Here is a 21189-nt window from a genome sequence, read left to right as displayed (position 1 = left end):
ACAGCACCGGAGAAGAGAGGATAATAATGTGACTGCTGTCAACAATGGGTCTAAACCAACTAGAAGTGCAGTTCAGAAGGCAATCTTACACGCAACAGTGTGCTGGGAAATCACATGGTCAAAATCATAATGGTACGAAGTTATTTAATAGAGTTATGATTTTTTTCCCCCCTCATAGAATGATGGCCATTTTTGAGGGACAAATAAATGACAAAAAATAAAGCGGTGTTTCAACAATAAATTGTGCCACTACTGTATTCAGAATCATGAAAATACAACTTTTATGAATAGAAAAGATACATTACTGCCAAATATATGCTATCCTACTAAAGTAGGGAGAAACACACATACCTGAACAGCTTCCCAACCCCACTGCCTGTACTTGGGGTCGTGGGTTAGCCTCCACATGTACATGTATGCCTCAATTACTTCAGGACGCAGAATATAGTATTTCTCATTCTGTCTTGTTGCAATAGCTTCAACACCTCCATCAAACCTGAAGGCCTCAGGACCTAGTTTTGTGGCTAGAAATTAAGTGTAGGGATACATAATATATCCATGTAACAGATAATATGTACATTTCTACTGAGATGTTAACACACATCAATTAATTTGCTCCAAAACTTTTATTTAGCAAACTTGAAACAAGCAACTTTCAAAAATTGTCCCCTCAAAAAGGTTGATTCAGAAATCACATTAAAAGTAGCTTGAATATAAATATAAGAAAACACAAATTTCTGTGAATAGAAAAAGGTTTATTATATTACAAGGTTTCATTAAAATCTTTAAATACTGAAATTTTGTTGAAAATGGGGGTGTGGGGGTGGCGGGGAGGAGTAAAACTGAGTGTTGCAATAATCAGTTGAAGTTTCGAAATTCTTTGTGGTCTTGATTTTCATCTGCAATTTTCAAATTGCCGATAGGATAGGAGGAGTTTGTGGTGGGTGCCAAAGACGATGGCTTTGGTCTTTTTATGTTTAACTGGAGGAAATTGCAGTTCATCCAGGACTGGATGTTGGACAAGGCGGCTGACAACAGAGAGGCAGTGAAGGAGTAGGCAGAGGTGGTGGAGAGGTAATGATGATGTATCACTCAGATTACAGCAAAGACGTCTGTAGTACAATTAGATCCGATGACTAATGGTAATTAGCTTTAACTACAAAGTGGATTGTTTCATGGTATTTCATATTGTGTAAGGAGAAGGGTTCCACCCTCTTATTTACACCACTAACCTAGGCAAGCTCACTGAACCATATAATTTCCTTGATATTAATTTACTGTTTATGTTATTTCAATAGCATTTTCCAGAGGGAGTCTTCCCATGAATCCAGAACCAAAGTTATCTCCTAATGTCAGGTATCTGTGAATCTAAGTCTTGGATCTGCACACTTTCTAACCCTGCCATGTACCTGTAGTTTTTATCTTTAGCAAAAGCACAGCAGGAGGGCAAAAACTGTTATGCCCCACTGTTGTAGCAACCATCTCCCAGAGCATACTTCTGACTAGAGTGTTATTTGAGAAATATTACAAGTAGAAGAATGAAACGGCGTATGAGTTTTCTATTGCTGGCTTCAGTGCCCCAGTGTTGGAAGGAGAAAAAGTGGCCAGGCTAGCTGCTCCTCATTATTATGGAGGGTATACAACAACACTAACTGATTGGGCGGACAGGATGTTTGCATGTTCTCTTTTATGTATTTTAATGACCCTTACTGGAAGTGCGCCTGTGTACATGATAGGCAACGGCAGGATCAGATGCAACGGTGATGTTTCCTGTGGTTAAATTGGCTGCCGATGTTCACCACAAAGGTTCATGTGCGAATAATGGACACTTGGAGGAGAAGTTGCCAACGTACAACTCGCACCAGTGGAACTATACCCAGCAAAGAATCAACATCTTGGGGAGGGGAGAAAATTGTCGAGAAAAAAGTAAACTCACTTCATCCAGCAATACAAGGACACAATGGGCCCGATATTACCAGGGCGGCGGGGGGGGGTAGATTGGGCGCGTGGGTAACACGCCCGGTGAAATCAGTCTGCCCCGCGCGCAATCGCAGGCTGATTGGATCCACTTACCTGTTGTTCCGGGTTCCCCGCTGCTGAGCTGCGCGGCGGGCGGACTGCGCATGCGCAGTAAGGTCTGTCAGCTGGAGGAGCTCTATTTAAAGGGGCAGTCCTCCACTGACTGATGCTGCAAGAAATAGGAAAAATTACAGCATTGAGCAGCCCAGGGGGAAGGCTGCTCCCAGGTTTTATGATGCCTCACTCCAGGTATCATTGGATGGGGTGAGAAGGAGGGGGAGGACAGAGATCTTCCCCCCGGCAGGCGGGAGGAAGCGGCCTGCCTCTGCTACCAAGAAGGCCTGGCTTGAGGTGGCAGAGGAGGTCACCTGTACCACCAACATATCACCCACCTGCATACAGTGCAGGAGGCGCTGCAATGACGTAAGGTCAGCCAAAGTGAGTACACTTACTCATTTCCCCTACACTCCGTCTGCCACATCACCGCCCCCACCCCACATCTCCTTCTGCACTGCGAACACTACTCTATCACATCACCCCTCGCACCCACTCAAACCTCATCCTCATCTTACCTGCACTTACTCACCTCGCCAGTACTCATCCCGCCACTACCACTCAACCCAATCCTCATACAATCTCATGGCTCTATCTCATACTCACCCTCTCATGCATCTCTTTCACAGTCAGCCTCACTCAACCTGCCAGTACCTGTGCTGCAGCCACAGAGCATGCATCACATATGTGCAGTAGGCAGCGTAAGGCAAACGTGTCGTGAGCATGCAGGGGATGGACAAGGATGTTTGAAGGTTTGTCATGGTTTTTCCTTATATTTAATTTCTGAGCAACCCACATTACTTATTATATTGGCACCACTACTGCCACGTCTTTGCGAATCTTGTCTAGTTTATGCAATAATGCCCTTTCCTGAGGATCACAATGAAGACCCACAACTGATGCCACCCATTGTGTCACTGCAGAGTGGGTGTAGGTGTATTTGCAGGGCTCTTTTGTGCAGACGACTGAGAGATGTCGGCGATGTCCCCGGTGGCACCCTGGAAGGATGCGGAGGAGAAGTTGTTGAGGGCAGTGGTGACGTTGACAGCGACAATTAAGAAGATGGTGCTCGGGCCAGCCGGGAGCAGCTCGGCATGAAGGAGGCCGCAGATGTCCACGACTACATGTCGAGTGACTCTGAGCCTCCGTGTGCACTGCTGCTCAGAGAGGTTCAGTAAGCTGAGCCTTGGTCTGTGAACCCTGTGGCGAGGGTAGTGCCTTCTGTGACGCATCTCTCTCTGCGGTTGCCCTCCCTCCTGCGGTGCAGGTGGATGTGTCACAGCACGGTGTTGTGGAGCTCCACGTGTCAGAGGTGGACGGCGTGGATGGTGAGGCTGGTGAGGCTGGTGATGCTGTTCGCCCTCCGAGGAGGTCATGACTGCAGCTACGGCGGCCCCCATCCGGAAGATGTACATCTGAGGGGGTCCGCAAGGTACGTACATGTGTCTGGACAACGGGGTAAGTGGTGGAGGCCAAACTTTGTCCAAAGTGACAGAGCGGCCTCCTGCAACGAGTGAGGGTCTCCCCCCCCCCCCCCCCACCCCGACCTGTCAAATGGACCTTTGCAGCTGCCACAGACTGATGGCTGCAACACGTCCATTTGAACTGGGAGTGTTTCCCCCAGTACGGGAAACAGTCCCAGTTGTTTGTAAAATCCCAACCCTCCTGAAATATCTCCTTAATCAGGTCTGTAAACGACCTGAAATACCTAAATAAATAGCTTAAGTGGCACCCCGCCGGCTTTAATTGCCTGCGGGAGTCCCACATGCGGGGGCTGTGCGTGCATGTCAGCGCGTCAGTGGGAAACCCGGAAGTGGGCGGGTTGGAGCGACCCGCCCCGGGAATCCCCAATTTTCGGAGCCCCCCCCGCCACGAACGCACCCGATCACGGGTGCTAAAATCGACCCCAATGTGTTCAGAAAAGATAGGTGGGGGGTGGCAGTATTGATTAAGGAGAATATTGTAGTACTGGAGAGAGAGGATGTCCTGGAGGACTCGAGGACAGAATCTATTTGGTTAGAGTTAAGAAATAAAAGAGGTGCCATTACACTACTGGGTGCATTCTATAGTCCACCAACTAGAGGGAAGGATATAGAGGAGGAAATTTGCAGGGAAATTAGAATGAGGTGCAAAAGCTATAGAGTAGCGATAACTGGGGACTTCAACTATCCTAATATAGACTGGGATAACATTAATAATAAAGGGCAAAGAGGGAGAGGAATTTTTGAAAAACGTTCAGGATAACTTTCTTAACCGGTATGTTTCCGGCCCAACAAGAAGGCATCGCTGGACTTGGTTCTAAGGAATGAGGTGGGCCAAGTGGAGCAAGTGTCAGTGGGAGAGCATTGAGAGAGCAGCAATCATTGTATCATAAGATTTAGAATAGCTATGGAAAAGGATACGGACCACTCTAAAGGAAAAATACTCAATTGGAGGAGAGGCAATTTCAATGGGATGAGAACAGATTTGGCCCGGGTAAATTGGAATCAGAGATTGGCAGGCAAACTGTAATTGAACAGTGGGTAGCCTTTAACGAGATGGTTTGGGTACAGTCTAGGCACATTCCCACGAGGCAGAAAGGTAGGGCAACTAAAGCCAGAGCTTCCTGGATGACAAAAGGTAAGATGAAACGGAAAAAAAGGGGCGTATGACAGATGTCAGGTTGATAACACAAGTGAGAACCAGGCAAAATGTAGAAAGTTCAGAGAGGAAGTGAAAAAGGAAATAAGAGGAGCAAAGAGAGAGTATGAGAATAGACTGGCGGCCAACATAAAAGGGAATCCAAAAGTCTTCTACAGGCATGTAAACAGTAAACGGTAGTAAGGGGAGGGGTGGGGCCGATTAGGGACCATAAAGCAGATCTACTCATGAGGCAAAGGGGATGGCTGTGGTACTAAATGAGTACTTTGCATCTGTCTTCCAAGGAGGATGATGCTGCCAGAGTCTCAGTAAAGGAAGATATAGTTGAGATATTGGATGGGCTAAAGATTGATAAAGAAGAGGTACTTGAAAGGCTAGCTGTACTTAATGTAGATAAGTCACCTGGTCTGGATGGGATGCATCTTAGGTTGCTGAGGAAAGTAAGGGTGGAGGTACTGGCCATAATCTTCCAAACGTCCGTAGATACGGGGGTGGTGTCAGAGGACTAGACAATTGCAAATGTTACACCCTTGTTCAAAAAAGGATGCAAGGATAAACCCAGCAACTATAGGCCAGTCAGTTTAACCTCGGTGGTGGGGAAACTTTTAGAAACGATAATCTGGGGCAGAATTAACAGTCACTTGGATGAGTGTAGATTGATTAGGGAAAGCCAGCACGGATTTGTTAAAGGCAAATTGTGTTTAACTAACCTGATAGAGTTTTTTGATGAGGTAACAGAGAGGGTAGATGAGGGCAATGCAGTTGATGTGGTGTATATGGACTTTCAAAAGGTGTTTGATAAAGTGCCGCACGGTCGGCTTATCATCAAGGTTGAGTCCGATGGAATAAAGGGGGCAGTAGCAACATGGATACAGAATTGGCTAAGTGACAGGAAACAGAGAGTAGTGGTGAACGGTTGTTTTTCGGACTGCAGGGAGGTGTACAGTGGTGTTCCCCAGGGATCAGTGCTGGAACCACTGCTTTTCTTGATATCTGTTAATGACTTGGACTTGGGTGTACAGGGCATAATTTCAAAATTTGCAGATGACACAAAACTTGGTAGGGTAGTGAACAGTGAGAAGGACAGTGATAGAATTCAAGAGGATATAGACAGGCTGGTGGCATAGGCGGACACGTAGCAGATGAAATTTAACGCAGAAAAATGCAAAGTGATACATTTCGGTAGGAAGAACGAGGACAGGTAAAATAAACTAGAGGGCACAGCGCTAAAAGGGGTACAGGAACAGAGAGATCTGGGGATATATGTGCACAAATCGTTGAAGGTGGCAGGGCAGGTTGAGAAAGCGGTTAAAAAAGCATATGGGATCCTGGGCTTTATAAACAGAGGCATAGAGTACACAAGTATGGAAGTCATGATGAATCTTTATAAAATACTGGTTCGGCCACAACTGGAGTATTGTGTCCAGTTCTGGGCACCGCACTTTAGGAAAGATGTGAAAGCCTTAGAGAGCGTGCAGAAGAGATTTACTAGAATGATTCCAGGGATGAGGGACTTTAGTTACGTGGATAGACTGGAGAAGCTGGGGTTGTTCATCTTGGAACAGAGAAGGTTGAGAGGAGATTTGATAGAAGTATTCAAAATCATGAAGGGTCCAGACAGAGTAGATACAGAGAAACTGTTCCCATTGGCGGAAGAGTCAAGAACCAGAGGAAGTAGATTTAAGGAGATTGGCAAAAGAACCAAAGGTCACATGAGGAAAATCTTTTTTTTAAAAACACAGCGAGTAGTCAGGATCTGGAATGCACTGCCCGAAGGGGTGGTGGTGGAAGATTCAATCATGACCTTCAAAAGGGAACTAGATAAGTACTTGAAAGTAAAAAATTTGCTGTGCTACGGGGACAGGGCGGGGCAATGGGACTGGCTGGATTGCTCTTGCATAGAGCCGGCACGGACTCGATGGGCCGAATGGCCTCCTTCCATGCTGTAACCTTTCTATGATTCTATCAACTGACATTAACAGATGAGCCTTACCTGTACGGTCATATGACTCATGGCAAGTACGTGCAATCTCAGCAGCCAGTTCCATGTGATGACCGCTTCTTTCTTCAGGTGCACCATCTGCCCCTAGTGCGAACATTCCTCCAGCAAAACAAGTCAGGTGTCCCATCTTGTGCTCAAGTAATCCACCTTTCCATTCAGCAATGTATTTAAGGCCTCCATTGGATTTTCTAATCAAATGGGTCTCAAATGCCTAAGTGAATAATGAAATGTTGCTTAAAATGTTTTCTAGGTCTAATATTGTGCTGCAATATAAACATCCAATATGGTCATAAGCAAACTTCTAGTATTGGCATGGTTCTTTACTGTAGGATTTACTGCTATTGACAGTTTTATCAGATTCCTATTTTGGCCAATTTGATTTACTGTTCATTTTGCTCCCATAATGAACCACCCATTGCTGCGAGCTACTGTGATGCTGAGATCACCAAACACAAACAGTTAATGCTCCTCCAAAATTATCCAACAAAACACTCTAAACAGGAGTTGGATTCGGGTACGAATCATTCACCAACACCCTTTATTTCAAGTGTGGTTTCCAGGGCAGTTTGACACTATTGCACCATCACTTTTGTCATAGGGCTAGTTTCAACCGTCTATTACACTGTTGCTGTCAACACTTCAACATTCAAATTCAATAAAAAAATATTTTTACAGAATTCAAACACTCTAATAAGCCTAAACATCTGCATTATGAAAAACATTAAAAACAATAAAAATCCCTTCCAGCCGCTACATTCAAACTCGCTAATAAATTGGGAATGTTACAAATTTACCTGAATGGCTGAATTAATTAACACAATTGCTGTACGCCTCTGATGGAATGAGCTTCAATTTTGTTTTAACAAATAATTTGCATTTATATAGCACTTCACACATCCTCAGAACATCCCAAACCACTTTTCAGCCAATGAGATACTTTTGAAGTGTAGTTACTGTTGTAATGTAGGGAAACGCACAGCAAGGTCCCACAAACAGCAATGAGATAAATGACCAGATAATCTGTTTGTGATGTTGGTTGAGGGATAAATATTGGCCAGGAAAACTCCCCTGCACTTCTTCAAAATAGTGCCATGGGATTTTTTACGTCCACCTGAGGGGGCAGATGGGGCTTCAGTTTAATGTCTCATCCGACAGTGCAGCACTCTCTCAGTACTGCACTGAAGTGTCAGCCTAGATTGTGTGCTCAAATCTTTGGTGTGGGGCTTAAACCCATGACCTTCTGACTCAGAGATGAGAGTGCTATCAACTGAGCCACGCTTGACAGCTTAAAGATATAACTTCTTAATACAACTGGACACAGTACTTTCCAATTTTAAAACAGGAACAAATGCATTGCTGGGAACATTGACTTTAGAATACGAGCGATTATATTGTAAAATAGAAAGATCATCTAGTGGGCAAACACTGTACTTGGGATCAGGAACCTTGGATATAATTCATTTTTCATCTATAGCCTACAACATGTGTATCAACTACTAGTGTAAGTAATTGTGGTTACTTAATTTTAATTCATTATTTCACTGAAAAAAATGTTTCTTAATTCTAGAAAACAGTAAGGGTACATTTATATTGCAGCTACTGATTGGCGAGTGGTAGCTGCAAAATTGGTTCCAGCCAGATGGCACTTGTTTAAATTGCCTGGCTCTGAATCAAACTCTCATGGCCAAGGGAGAGCTCTGCATATGAATGGTAAACTTGGAGGGTAAACTTTAAATGTTTTGAGTATGTGCAGAAGCATCCACACTCACAAAACATTACAAAAGCTTGGCTTGATTTTATAAAATGCCTAGAAGGTCCCGGGTCATCTTTTAACACTTTGACACTCACCGGAATAATACTCCATGTAGTTTCAAACCAGAGTGGTGCGAGAGAGCTCCTATAGTGCAGTCTTGCACCACTCTGCTCCACAGCGAGAGACCTGCGGCATGACTTTAGCTCAGAGCCGGGAACCCAGAAGTCAAGTGAGCGCATCGCATTCTGCGATCACAACTCAATTGAAGGTAAATATTTAAGCTTCTGGATTTCCCACGTGCCAGGCATCTAGATTGACAGGCTGGCTGCCTTTCAGGAGGGACAGGAGCCGCAAATTGGAGAGACGGGAGAGAGGGAGAGGTCGTGGCCTTGGCCTTGGAGAAGATTGCAGGGTCGGCCCATTGCAGTGGTCCGATCACGCCAGGTGAGCTTGTTGGGCCTGGGTGAAGCACTCCTGCTCCTCCGGGCCCACAAGCAGTGCGATAAAGGCACTCACCTCATGAATTCAGCCCTTCTCGCCTGCTTTCACCTGACGTGAATCAGAAGCAATGGGAAAACCGAACAAGTTAAATTCATTTGAGATTTCTGATACACAAAAAAAATTAAGTGCCTCAACAATTACAATGAGGTACATTGCCCCTTTAAACATTGGCCTGTCGGCTTTAATTCCGACTGGACTTCGGGTTTCTGTTGCACGAGAGTGCAACCAAACGTGCCTTGGTTAAACTCGGAAGTGGGAGCATTGTAGCCAGGATGCGGCCCCGCTCCAAAAACCAACTATTTTTACTGCCCACCTGCCCCCAATCCACCCGTTTTTGGGGGTTATATGGAATTATATGGAACTTTGGCAGAGACGCAAAGTGACAATCACACAGGTCCTACTGTGACACCACATTTCAGCAAAATATTATGCAGTGGCTCTGTTTGTTTGGCTGTGGTTGTCACACTGGGATCCATGTAGTATCCTCGGAACCAGATCAGTTGGAATGATTGGGAATAGAAATATTTGTAAACTTGTTCATCCCAGAAACCTGGAGAGAGATTTAAATCTTGATCAAATCACATTAGTCTTAATTCATTAGTGAGAAGATTAAAACCATTCGTTGCAAAATGTAGTAAGACAAGATTTCATTTGATAATTTTTGTGCATTATAAAAAATTCTTAGCAATAAGTACAGATAACACAGTAAATTAAAATTAGCAATTTAACATAATTTATAATGCATAAAGCCTCCACTGTTTGATTAACTCAATTCCATTATTCATTCTATTTATTACATGGCAAACTTTTTATTTTATTAAAGTGACATCGTCTTTTGTTATGTTAGAGTGTTCTGCACCATGTTCTTTGATGTGTGAGACAAATTCCTATATTGAGATTGATTGCTGTATCATTCTGTAACAAGCAGGTAAAGAAAATATATACGCAAGTATTTTGTAAACAGCATTTCAACGTAAATATTTATCAAACTTACAAAACCATTATCTAATTAATTTGTAATTTATAACTAGTCAAATATAAGCACTAAATGGTTTACATTTTCAGCATCACTATGTTTTATGAAACCATACGTGCACTTGTATTACCAAGAGTCTACAGAGAAGATTAAAATGCCCTGTTTACCTGAACTGCATCATAATACATTTTCTGGGCTTCTTCATCAGTCTTGTCTGACATCAACCATGCCTTGAGCAAATATTCATAAAAGCTGTCTCCAAGCCCTCCAACAGATACGTGATCTGAAAGAACAGGTACATAAACCAGCAAGTTCCAGCAGATATTCTCAACATGAAGCATACAATGTGGCTATAAAATCATTCACGCGCATACAACACATTACTGACAGTTCATATATTAACTAATGCTATGGCCTATGCCAGAAAATGTGACATAAATACCAGTATACATCAGAAACGTTTTGTTTTTTTTCCCCACAAAGCAGGATTGTATAATATTTAGTTAACTATTCCAACAAAACAATAAAACCCATTTTTGCTTGACACTTAAGGACACTATTTGGTTAGGCTTAAAGAAGCTAATCTGTCAATATTATTAAAGATATGACTATCAATGTGTTTAATACCATGACAAAAAAAAGAAATCTTTTAAAAAAAAAACTGCTCCTTTTCTTTTGCTAATCCACCATTTTAAAATTGGCACTCACAATGCAATTGAAGCTACATGTTACTCTCTTACCACAGCTGGAACCAGTTTTCAGGACAGTGAGCAATAGCAACAGATGCAGTCATCTCACTAATGTATTTTGTTACCTATTAGACAACGAAAGCTGCCAATACTAGTATTTAAGAAAATCGTTGCATGACAACTTTTAATATCCAATGGATAGCAGATAGTAAGTAAAAACATAAAGATCTATTGAAAAGGTTAAGCAGAATCCAAGCGCATATGAATCAGAGGTCGAATTTAGATAATTAATAAGGATGTTTATATATTTCATAGAAGTTTTTGTTTTCAAAACATAGCTTTCCTCAAACAAATTATGCAATCAATGACAGAACAGTTGCACTTTTTTTTTACAATGTTACTGTCTATACATTTTGTAAAAACACTATGTGCATTTTGTAGCTGAAGGCTATGGTTATGCAGAGTGAGAAATGCAGCTGGTAAACATTAGAGGTATATGTAGGCTTCAAATCACACTTTGCCCGCCAGGAGAGAGGTCTGTGCAGCGTGTGGGCGCGGTTAATGTTTAATGTTTCAGAGCACAGGCAGTCGGGTCTGCTTCTGCAAAATATTTAAAAAAACTCTGCAGTAAGTTTGGAAAGTAACCTAGAGACTCAATGGACTGTTTAATCACTTTTTTTTTAAATATAAAAGTGATTCACACTGCACTCCAGACAGCATCAAGCCCAAGCTTAACTTTAACCCAGAGTTATGCAGCCACTTTCACATCAACATGCAGCTGAAAATGTTTCAAACAATGCAATCTTAGATAATCAATGGGCACTATACCACATCTCTGTAGACCTATAAAATAAAAGCATCTCTAAAGATAATAATCTATATACTGCATCGACAACACTACTATTCTACCTCTTTGTAGATCAACTGGTTATATGCTTTTTCTTTTCGATTTCAGTGTCTACTTATTTGGCTTCAGCATGCAGATCCTTGGAAATTAATTATACCTGGCAATTCTTGCAGTTCTGTATAAATATTTTGGAATAGAATTGTATTATACTCATTTCATCAATCTAAAGAATTGAATGTTTCCAAAAATAATAATCTATTTACCTTACCAGTACAGACAGCATGGCCTTAATTGTTAGTGATATGCCATTTTGGATCATTGTACTCAAGAAGTAGTCCAAAGTAGAGTTTAAAGTAAACAGAATTTCAGTTCCAAAAATGTATTGCTTTTCTTCAATTTAATTCTAAAGGGAATGCAACAACTACACCAGTAGATTCTTGCATTTAGATCAGAAATATTGCAAACCACACAAATGCTCAACATACAAAAGCAATGTCTTAAAGATTGAGAAGAGAAGCAATGCTACTAAAGGTAGCACTCCATTATTGGTAGCAATCATTCCTAATTATAGTGCACTTTAATTATCATAATGGAAAATATGGAACAAAAGCACAACTTGCAGTAATGAACCATTATGTGCAAACTTCATTTACATCATGACAGATGCATTATGCACTTAGCTCTTGGTTTTAGCCTTTCATCTTCACCACTAAGCAAAGAGAAGGAACAAGTAGGAATGGACGCCTTCCTCGGATATCAATGGTGCTTCTCGGTTTGGCCAGTAGGCTGAAAGATCAAAAAGGGACAATCCATTTTCTCCCCCCAGACCTTTCCACCAGCAGCCAACTGAGAACTGAAAATTCCTTCATAGCCGACGGGTGTGAGATAAACACCATCACTTCAAATATTGCCACTGTTTTCTTAAGTCTGTCGATACACAGATTTAACAAATAAAATTTGGATCACTATGACAACAAAACTTGATAGAAAGAGGACAACAGCACTTTCCTGTGCTAGGCACTTCCCCACAAGGACAGAAGGAAAATTGAAGAGGTAATCTTTCTGGGTCACTTTAATGTACTCCCTACAGCCAGCTATGCAGCAGTTTGGTGGAGGTGTGAGAATACGACTTTAACCTTTCCTCAAAGATAAGGTGTACAGTGTGGAAGGGGAAGATCATCAACTAAATTACAAATAAAGGTTAAAAAAGCCTGAGGCAATTACAAGGTCATTGGAAGAGGAATTTAAGTTACTCTGTTACCAGCTACCAAATGTAGGTGGCAACCTTGAGACATACATTCTAAAAAAACATACTTTAGCAAATGAAGGCATAAAGAAAGCCGGATCTTTAGGTTTCCAAGAACATATTACCATGGAAACCTTTGACATTTGCAATTGAAACAAGTAACTGCACATTTATCTTCAGAGACACTCATCAATAATATCCTGTGTTATTATATGCATTATTACAGCAGGCAAAATTCTACAGGCACATTTCTGCTGCAGTTCACTGTCATTCTACTGTCAGATTAGTCAGGTTAAATGAATCCACACAAAAATTGGCAATGTGCCAACAATACTTTACTAAATTATAGAGTTCTTCAACAATGAGGGATAAAATTCCAGGAAGAAACAATTTCAAATGCATACTGTTGATTTTGCGAGGCTAAGGCTTCCAAAGCAGTCAAGATTAATTCTGTTTGTAGGGTTGGGGGAAGGGGAATAAATCCATTCAATAAACATACTAATTTACAGGTATGAAATTCATGGGTGAAATATTGTTGGAAACTTTAAGTGGTTATGATATTTAGTGATAACACAGCGAGAATGCCCTGCAATACTAATCAGTTCCCTCCCCATGTAATTACATCTCAGGTAACATGAAAGTTCAAGACGTTCTGAAACATGTACATGTTGCAACCTGACAACAGCGGATAGCACTTAAAAGATAGAAGTTCTAAGCAATGTAGAAAACTAAATGTGCTTGGACAAAGCATAAAGAACAGTGCTGTCTGAACACAGATACTCTTCACATCACCAAAACTGGCACAACTAGAACAATCCGCAAGTCCCAATCCAAGGTCGGCAGGTGAGAAAGCTTGATTCAAATCCCAGGGCTGCTCATTAAATTCATATCCCTAAGCCAGTGGAGTTTTACCAGTTCACAGCTGGACCAATACATAGAAATACATAAAAGTTAGAACACAGAAACAGGCCATTCGGCCCAACTAGACAGTGTTGGCGTTTACCTTCCACGCAAGCAAATAGTTCTAATCACGTTTACCTACCGTGTTTCCATATCTCCAACTCCTTTTTTCCTTTATCCACCCATCTAATCTAATCTTGAATGTTGACTTAGTTTTGGCCTCAACCATTAACCCTGGAGGTGAATTCTAGAGCTTCACAGTACGGTGTGAAGAAATTTTTCCTGTAGCTATGACCTACGAAGCAGTCTAGGCCCAGTAGGTGAGCACCACTCATTGTGGAGTCTCATTTCACTTTGCCTCAGTCAGGTCGGGCTCTGGATTTACATTCCAAAACTTTAGCATCAAATTGAAGCAAAAGTGCTTGGCATAAACCATATGGTTGTAGTGTAAATGCATCTAGAAATGTTAATTTTCTTTGACTCATCTAGTTTTTAGGTTTCATGGTTTTACTAACACACTTTTCTTTTCATCCCAATTTTCCTTTTGACTTTTCTTTCCAGCTAAAAGACAGAGAAGATGTTTCCACTTGTGGGGGAGTCCAAAACTAAGGGTTATAAATATACATAGAGCATATGATGCGATTAGTATAGATACATTTAAGGGGAAGCTAGATAAACACATGAGGGAGAAAGAAACAGAAGGATATGTTGATAGGGTGAGATAAAGTAAGGTGGGAGGAGGCTCATGTGGAGCATAAACACCGGCATAGACCTGTTAGATTGAATGGCTTGTTTCAGTGCTGTAAAATTCTATGTAACTTTCTCTATTTCCATTTCCATTCAAATTCCATGTTTACTTACTTTTTTTGTATTTACAAAAAAAAACAGGCTAGGAAAGTGATTTCTGCCTTGGTCTGCTTTTCCCCCCTGTTAATAATATTTTTATTTTCTAGTACAATGACCTTCTCCTCCTCCCATTGGTTAGATAGTGGAGAAGGTTGCAAGGTCACTGCAGCAGGGAGAGCAAACAAGTACAAAAAGCACATAGACAGTAACGGACAGAGCAGCAAAATGACAGGCCATTGGGACAGGTACAAAAATTGAAGGGAGATACAAAAAAAGACTATGGTTATACTAGATGAGCGCTGGGCATGGTGGAGGCTTCCAGATAAGGAATAGACACCTGCTTCCATTATTGCACTCCAATCACTAGAGCGGAATCATTTTATTGATTTTAAATTTTATTCAATCTCAAAACAGGGTAGAAATGACAGATATGCCAAATTCAATACTGACATTTCGTTTTGCAATACCTAAAGAAAAGGCAGGTTTTCAAAGCAATTTTTTACTCAACATTCATGTTATGAAAACAGTGATATATAGATACAAGCAGTTTAACTGAGAGTCCTTCCAAAATTCAGAGACAGTAAAAGTCAAAGTAGAAAATGTGGAGTAAAACTGTAAGTGAAATAACAGACATTTAGTTATACAATTGATGGGTTTAGATAATCTCAGGACCAACAGTGATTTATGACTATTAGTTGAACCTCTTGATGAGATCATTGTCTGTTAATAACTCCTGAGTATCATTATTCTTTATGTGATCATTCCAGTGTATCTAGTACTTTTTCCCATATTGTTGGAAGTGCAATCTTTTGGATGAGATGCTAATATCAGATGTACACAAAATATCCCACGGCACTAGTCGAAGAATAGGGAGTTCTCATGGTATGCTGACCAATATTCCCTCTCATTCAACACTACCAAAACAAAAACACAGGATAGCTGCTCATTCATCTCAGTCGCTGTTTATGGGACTCTGCTGTGCGCAATTGGCTGCCTTGAGGTCCGGCAAACATAACAGTGACTGCACTCCAAAAGTAATTAATTTGTTGTGAAGCGCTCTGAGACGTCCCAAGAATGTGATATGGTGCTACATAAATGTAATGTCTTTCTAATATAATGTCTGGTTCATGGTGATGGTTCCACTCTTTTTTGGCCAATAGCAGTTGTTGTGCAGATGGTACCAACCAGAGCACATTATGTTGTTTACAAGTGTGACTACAAAATCATCAGAAAATATAGTCACAATAGAGCAAATAAAGAAATTGAATCATAATACTGTAATTAGTTTGCTGTATAGAGGAAAAGTATTCCTTTGAGACTGATTGTGTGCCCCAATCTTAAGTAACATTTTATATCTCTGCTCAATAAAATATGGCGGGGGGTGATGGAGCAAAGAAGGAAGAGAACTTCCCTAACGGGCTCAGGTGGTAAACATACTACACAATGTGGTACCAAGCCATATGCAGCAGGAAGGTCCGAGATTCGAAGTCTTGTTTCTACTGGGTTACCCAATATCCTTAGGGCCCTCAGAGTGGGGAGGAGGCAATCAGATGGATATTCCACTCCTGGTGGCTATCATGTGAGTCTAGTGAAAAGTTCATGTGTGAATGTCAGCTAAGAACAAGATCATGCTCAGGTGCAGTTTCCTGCATGGTCAAATGGTCACTGACACTTACGAGGAGATCTTCAGGCCGCCTACTGGATGGAAACAGGCTGGTGGCATCCGAAAAACAGTGGGGTATGACTTCCTGCCCAGTGATTTTCCCAGGATTATTTTAATATGCAAATCAGCGTCCTATGATGTAAATAGGACCCAGTTTGTCTTTAGAATTCAACCCAACACCATCCAGTTTCAGACCACACAGACCAGGGAGGCTTTGGTTCTATCCATGATCTGTGCCGAGATTGCTGGTCTCAGCTGGGATGACTGTATAGGCACTACAATCAGTCTCGGTGCCCCTGGGTTTTTTTGCTCCTGATCACTATCCTGCTAGAAATGCATGGCTGTGGATGAAAGGATCAGGCTCTAAGGTGATACATCTTGCAGTCAAATCTGCTGTAAGCACTCACCATCATGCCTCGCACATGAATAATGGGCATGATAGCTGAGGGCGGCCAGCTTCTATGGAACACTACCCATGGCAAGAAACCAACATCTTCAAGAGGGAAGGGGACAAAATTGGTGAGGGGTTGGTGGGGGGGAAGGTCGCTTTGAAGTGGTGCTGGAGGAATTTCAATGCCTATCCAGCTGCACTCTGGCATAAGCCTTCAGCAAAGGAAGGAACACAAAGGAAGGATAACCTGTATCAACACAGCAGGAGAGATTGACTATTTTTGACTTAGTAGGAGAGAGAATGTTGACCTTATATCAACAGAGTGCTCTTCTAGTTACAGAACGTTTTTCATGGTAGAGTGTCTGAATATTGCTGAAAGTCATTCTGCAATTAATTTATAACTAGTTTTCCAAGGCCCGTGTCATTGCCACCAAAGGAGAAAAAAAAACCAGAAGATTTTACTAGGACAGGATTACAAAATGGAAAAATTCTGCAAAACTGTTAATCAACCAATTATTTTTTGAACTCGGTGCAGTGTACTAAACTGGAAAAACTCTCCACTCACCGTCTTCTGCTCACCCAGAAACAATCTAACCACCAAGTTGTGGAAATACATCAATAATTGGTTAATAGAAAGTTTAGAACTATGTAAGAAATACTCCCAGGTTAGATTATCTACCTTTCGTACAGTGGTTCTCTTTCTCGAATGCCGTTCTACCTCAAAATACAAACGCAAAGGCCTTCATCCAAACCGCAGAAAAAACATCGAGACACCGTTTAAAAGTCTGGTACTACACAGAAGCCATGTAAGTACATGGTCTTCTCCTCACCACACCCACAACTCCCACAGTATGCAAAAACTCATCCTGGTAAGACTCTTCAGTTCTTTTGAAGGGAAAAAAACATCAGCTGGACTGAGTTGACATAATAAGACAAGAAAAGTAAACTGGAACTTCCAGGTCGGGGGGGGGGGGGGGGGAAGAGAGAAAGCGAAAGAGAGAAAGGGGGAGAGTACACAAGCTTTGTGTATATTCAAAGCTGAAGAAGACTGTACAAAAGGTAGGTAATCTAACATTCTTCCTCCATTCATATATAAGTTCATTTACCAAAGTAAAGCAGATAATTCCCACCCATGACTTAACATCATGACTATTTTGTACAGAAGTACCAAAGCACTTCTGCTCTTCAACTGTCAGTAGAACAGCATGTGAAAACATGTAGATAAATCTGTAAGTACAGCAGAGATAAACTTTTTCCATATTGGCCATGATGTGGTCAATGAACAAAATAACCACATCCACAGGTTGCTAGGTAATATTTTTAAATGAATATTTTGTTACCCAAGCTCCTCCCTTGAATGACTGATATCTTCAGTTTGGTATAAAATGCCAAGGCTCCAAAAACTCTTAACCATACCAGTTCTCAGAAAGGATCTTATGCAAAACATTTACTCCTCTCTTTCGGATGCTGACTTTCCCATTGTGTATCTCCTGCATTTCTGTTTTTAACTTCAGATTCCAAGCTTCACGAGTTTTGATTTTTATCTCAACAAATTTTGGTACCATGATATCTTGAGACAACTGACAATTTTAGGCATAAACTTCATATGGTCTTAGGGATGATCAAATACAAGTGCCAAACAAGATGGCACCTGCATGAAGCTCATTGACTTTCTAAGAAATGAGAGCAAGCAGTGCAATTTGCTCAAGGCTAACTTAAAAATTAATTCAGATTCATGGTTCAAATGTGTAAGAGATCAAGCACACCTTTAATGAACCTCTACAAGCACCAGATGTACACACTCCAACCACAATTTCCAACAGAGTAGCTGCAGTGACCACCATGTGAAACTTCAACAATCTGGGCGACAAACCCTGAAAGCCTAAGGATTGCAAGTAAGAGAATAGCCAGGACATTGTTGACTTCAGGCTAGTACTGGATGGGTCAGCACCAGTATCTTACCACAGAGGAGAGAGTGCCTCAGCTAAGGCTGTAACTGAGAGATTGCATCAGGATTTGAAGTTCAAGGTGAGAGGTGGAAGAAGTTTGGAGGGCACCGACAGCTTCTTGCCCGAACAGTGACTTAGCAAGCGCTTTGGTCCCTCAATGGGAATGAATGCAATAACCTACGTTCTGTCTAATCTCAAGTTTTTATTTTTCATTGGCTTCAGTGAGGAACATGACCAAGACACTGCTTCATGCAGTATCAAGTGATTCTATACTTACTTCCAAGATCACCTTTCAGCGTTTTGAATGTTCATGAAGATACAGGCTGGATAATCTGCAGGAGACTATACAGTACTGGAAAGCAATTCTGGGAGTCAACAGAAACTCCAGTCCATGCCAATAGTCACTATAAAGGATCCATTGGAAGATCTAGAATCCTTGAATCTGGGTGTCAGCATCAAATATGGTCAACAACCAACTAGCTCAAGAACATTTTTGCCCAAAGCAACATCACCTGAAGCAACTGTTGACCAACACATATAATAAAAAGATAATAAAATGTATGAAATCCAATCAATATTGATGATTGTGATGAGTGAAAATTTCAGAAACACTTTTGGCAATAGAAAGAACATAGAAGAATTTAAATAAATGGTAAAAATAACTTTTCCCTGGTGTCCCAACAGAATAACACTGCAGCATACGAGAAAAACAGACGTTTTCTTCCAAAATAAGCTTTATATGAGGAATAGGTAGTGGAGGACCATTCACTTCCGTGGCTTCTTTGCAGTGCAAAATGTTTAAAATAATCCCTCTCCTCCTCACCATCCAATGTTTGGAGAACAGCTTACTCGTTTTTATGAAAGACAAATGAATGAGGAACAATCTCCTTTACAGTTGAAATAAACAAAGGCAATTGTTTTCCAGAGAGTACTACTCTGAATCATAATTTTGGAAAGCTAGAATATTTTGGCTTGAAAGGTTCTTTTAAAATTGATGAGAAGGATTAAAAAATCAATTTTACTCTACATAGTATGGAAATTATTTCTGAAAGAAAAGTTAATTTTCAAATGGATTTACTTACGTTGACCCCACTGACCACTGTTGGGGTTCAAGTAATTTGGATACAGTCCTTGTGGTTTATCCAGACGATTCAAAACTTTTCGAATGTTCATCATCTGTCAAAACAGCCTGAATTATTGCATTTTGAATTTCTAAATTGATTAAATTGCCTAATTACAATAAAAGCAGTTTCAATTTTAAAACTAAACCAGAAATCAAAGCTTCTGATCCAAAACCTAATTTATATTTAATTAGGTTTCAAATATTCTCTCTGCTCCGATTACAGCTCACATATGCCTCTTTGTTCCGTCAAACTCAGTGTAAATGAATTAAATATTTTATTTTTATATCAACTCTGAAAATTCTCACTTGTGAAGTTAAAATATCTGAAGGCAAAAGCAATGTTTTGTGCGTTTCCATGATTCAAGACAATGTTTTCAGTAGAAGGATAAGTAGGTGTTATGGTCCAATATACTATGTCACTGTGCAGTAGAAAAGTGTGCACAATTCTCCACAAATTGAGTTTCCAATCTTAGTTGTGCCACTATGATCAGACACAAAGTGAAGCACTAGGCTCTTCCACAAAGGAACCCAGAGGACACCGTAGACTGCTTTTAACACATCATAGTGTGGTCAGCTCAAGAAGGCTTAGCTGCATGGCTCCTTGATCAGGAATAGGTGTTTAAGGAGACTCCCAAAGTAAGGAAATCATATGGGATATTCTTTTTTTAAAAAAAAATACACAATAATTTTCCTAGTTGTTTAGTGAAAAAGAGGTGTTTGAAATGTTTCAACATTTAAAGAGGTAAGGGACTACTTGGGTACTAAGTATGCAGCATATTATTCAATACTGTGGAAACAATTAATTAAAAATCATACAATACTATGACTGACCTTTTCTGCAAACACTGGATTTCCAGACAGTTGACTTAAATGCATAAACTCGAGATGCAAGGTGCCAAATTCAGCCAAGATACTGCTACCTCCTGAGGCCCAAGGCCAGTTCCGACCAATTCCACTGTAAAAGCATTCAATGTAGAATGTAGTAAAGTTGCTTAAAATATACAAATTATTTTCTGCCAAACATGCACTTAAATATTTGAAGCAGATGAGTCAAATACTTAAACACAATGGAACATATAGGTAAGACTCACAAAATAACCTGCAATTTCCAAAGTCACCAGCAAAACTGAATTCATCAGTATTGGTGATAAAAGCTCCACTTGTATTCATTTAGTTTTTGTAAATAAACTGCTGTAGAATGCAAATTTCACCCAATAAAAAATGCAATTTATGATTAGGCATATCAGAATCACTAAACTTAAAAAACTGGAATAACCCTAGAGTCTATCTTATCCTGGTGAGATATAAAATTCAGTTTATTGAAATATTTCAATAAGCTTTATGAACTAGAACTGCTCAACTATTGCACATTGAACACGTTCAGGGTACAATCTATTACAGGAGTATTTTCCACATCGTTCACCTGAGGAAGGAGGTAGCCTCCGAAAGCTTGTGAATTTAAAATAAAATTGCTGGACTATAACTTGGTGTTGTAAAATTGTTTACAATTGTCAACCCCAGTCCATCACCGGCATCTCCACATTATTACAGGAGTGACCAACCCACATCTTGTGAACCACATGCAGATCT

At 40.8% G+C, this 21189-nt stretch overlaps 1 protein-coding gene across 1 annotated transcript in view; it reads right to left on the bottom strand.

Annotated features, from left to right (window-relative positions):
* Positions 1-21189, bottom strand: part of man1a1 (mannosidase, alpha, class 1A, member 1) — a 427764-nt gene that overhangs the window by 16820 nt on the left and 389755 nt on the right. The window contains exons 6-10 of the mRNA XM_067984671.1: positions 20431-20554; positions 19559-19652; positions 10113-10228; positions 6707-6926; positions 352-524 (exon numbers count right to left, since the gene is read on the bottom strand). Of these exons, the coding sequence (XP_067840772.1) occupies positions 352-524; positions 6707-6926; positions 10113-10228; positions 19559-19652; positions 20431-20554 (727 nt within the window). The remainder of the gene's footprint in view (positions 1-351; positions 525-6706; positions 6927-10112; positions 10229-19558; positions 19653-20430; positions 20555-21189) is intronic.

This window comes from Heptranchias perlo, chromosome 5 (assembly GCF_035084215.1).
Source record: "Heptranchias perlo isolate sHepPer1 chromosome 5, sHepPer1.hap1, whole genome shotgun sequence".
In the NCBI taxonomy this organism is placed as follows: domain Eukaryota; kingdom Metazoa; phylum Chordata; class Chondrichthyes; order Hexanchiformes; family Hexanchidae; genus Heptranchias; species Heptranchias perlo.
This window is presented reverse-complemented; position numbering and strand designations above follow the sequence as displayed.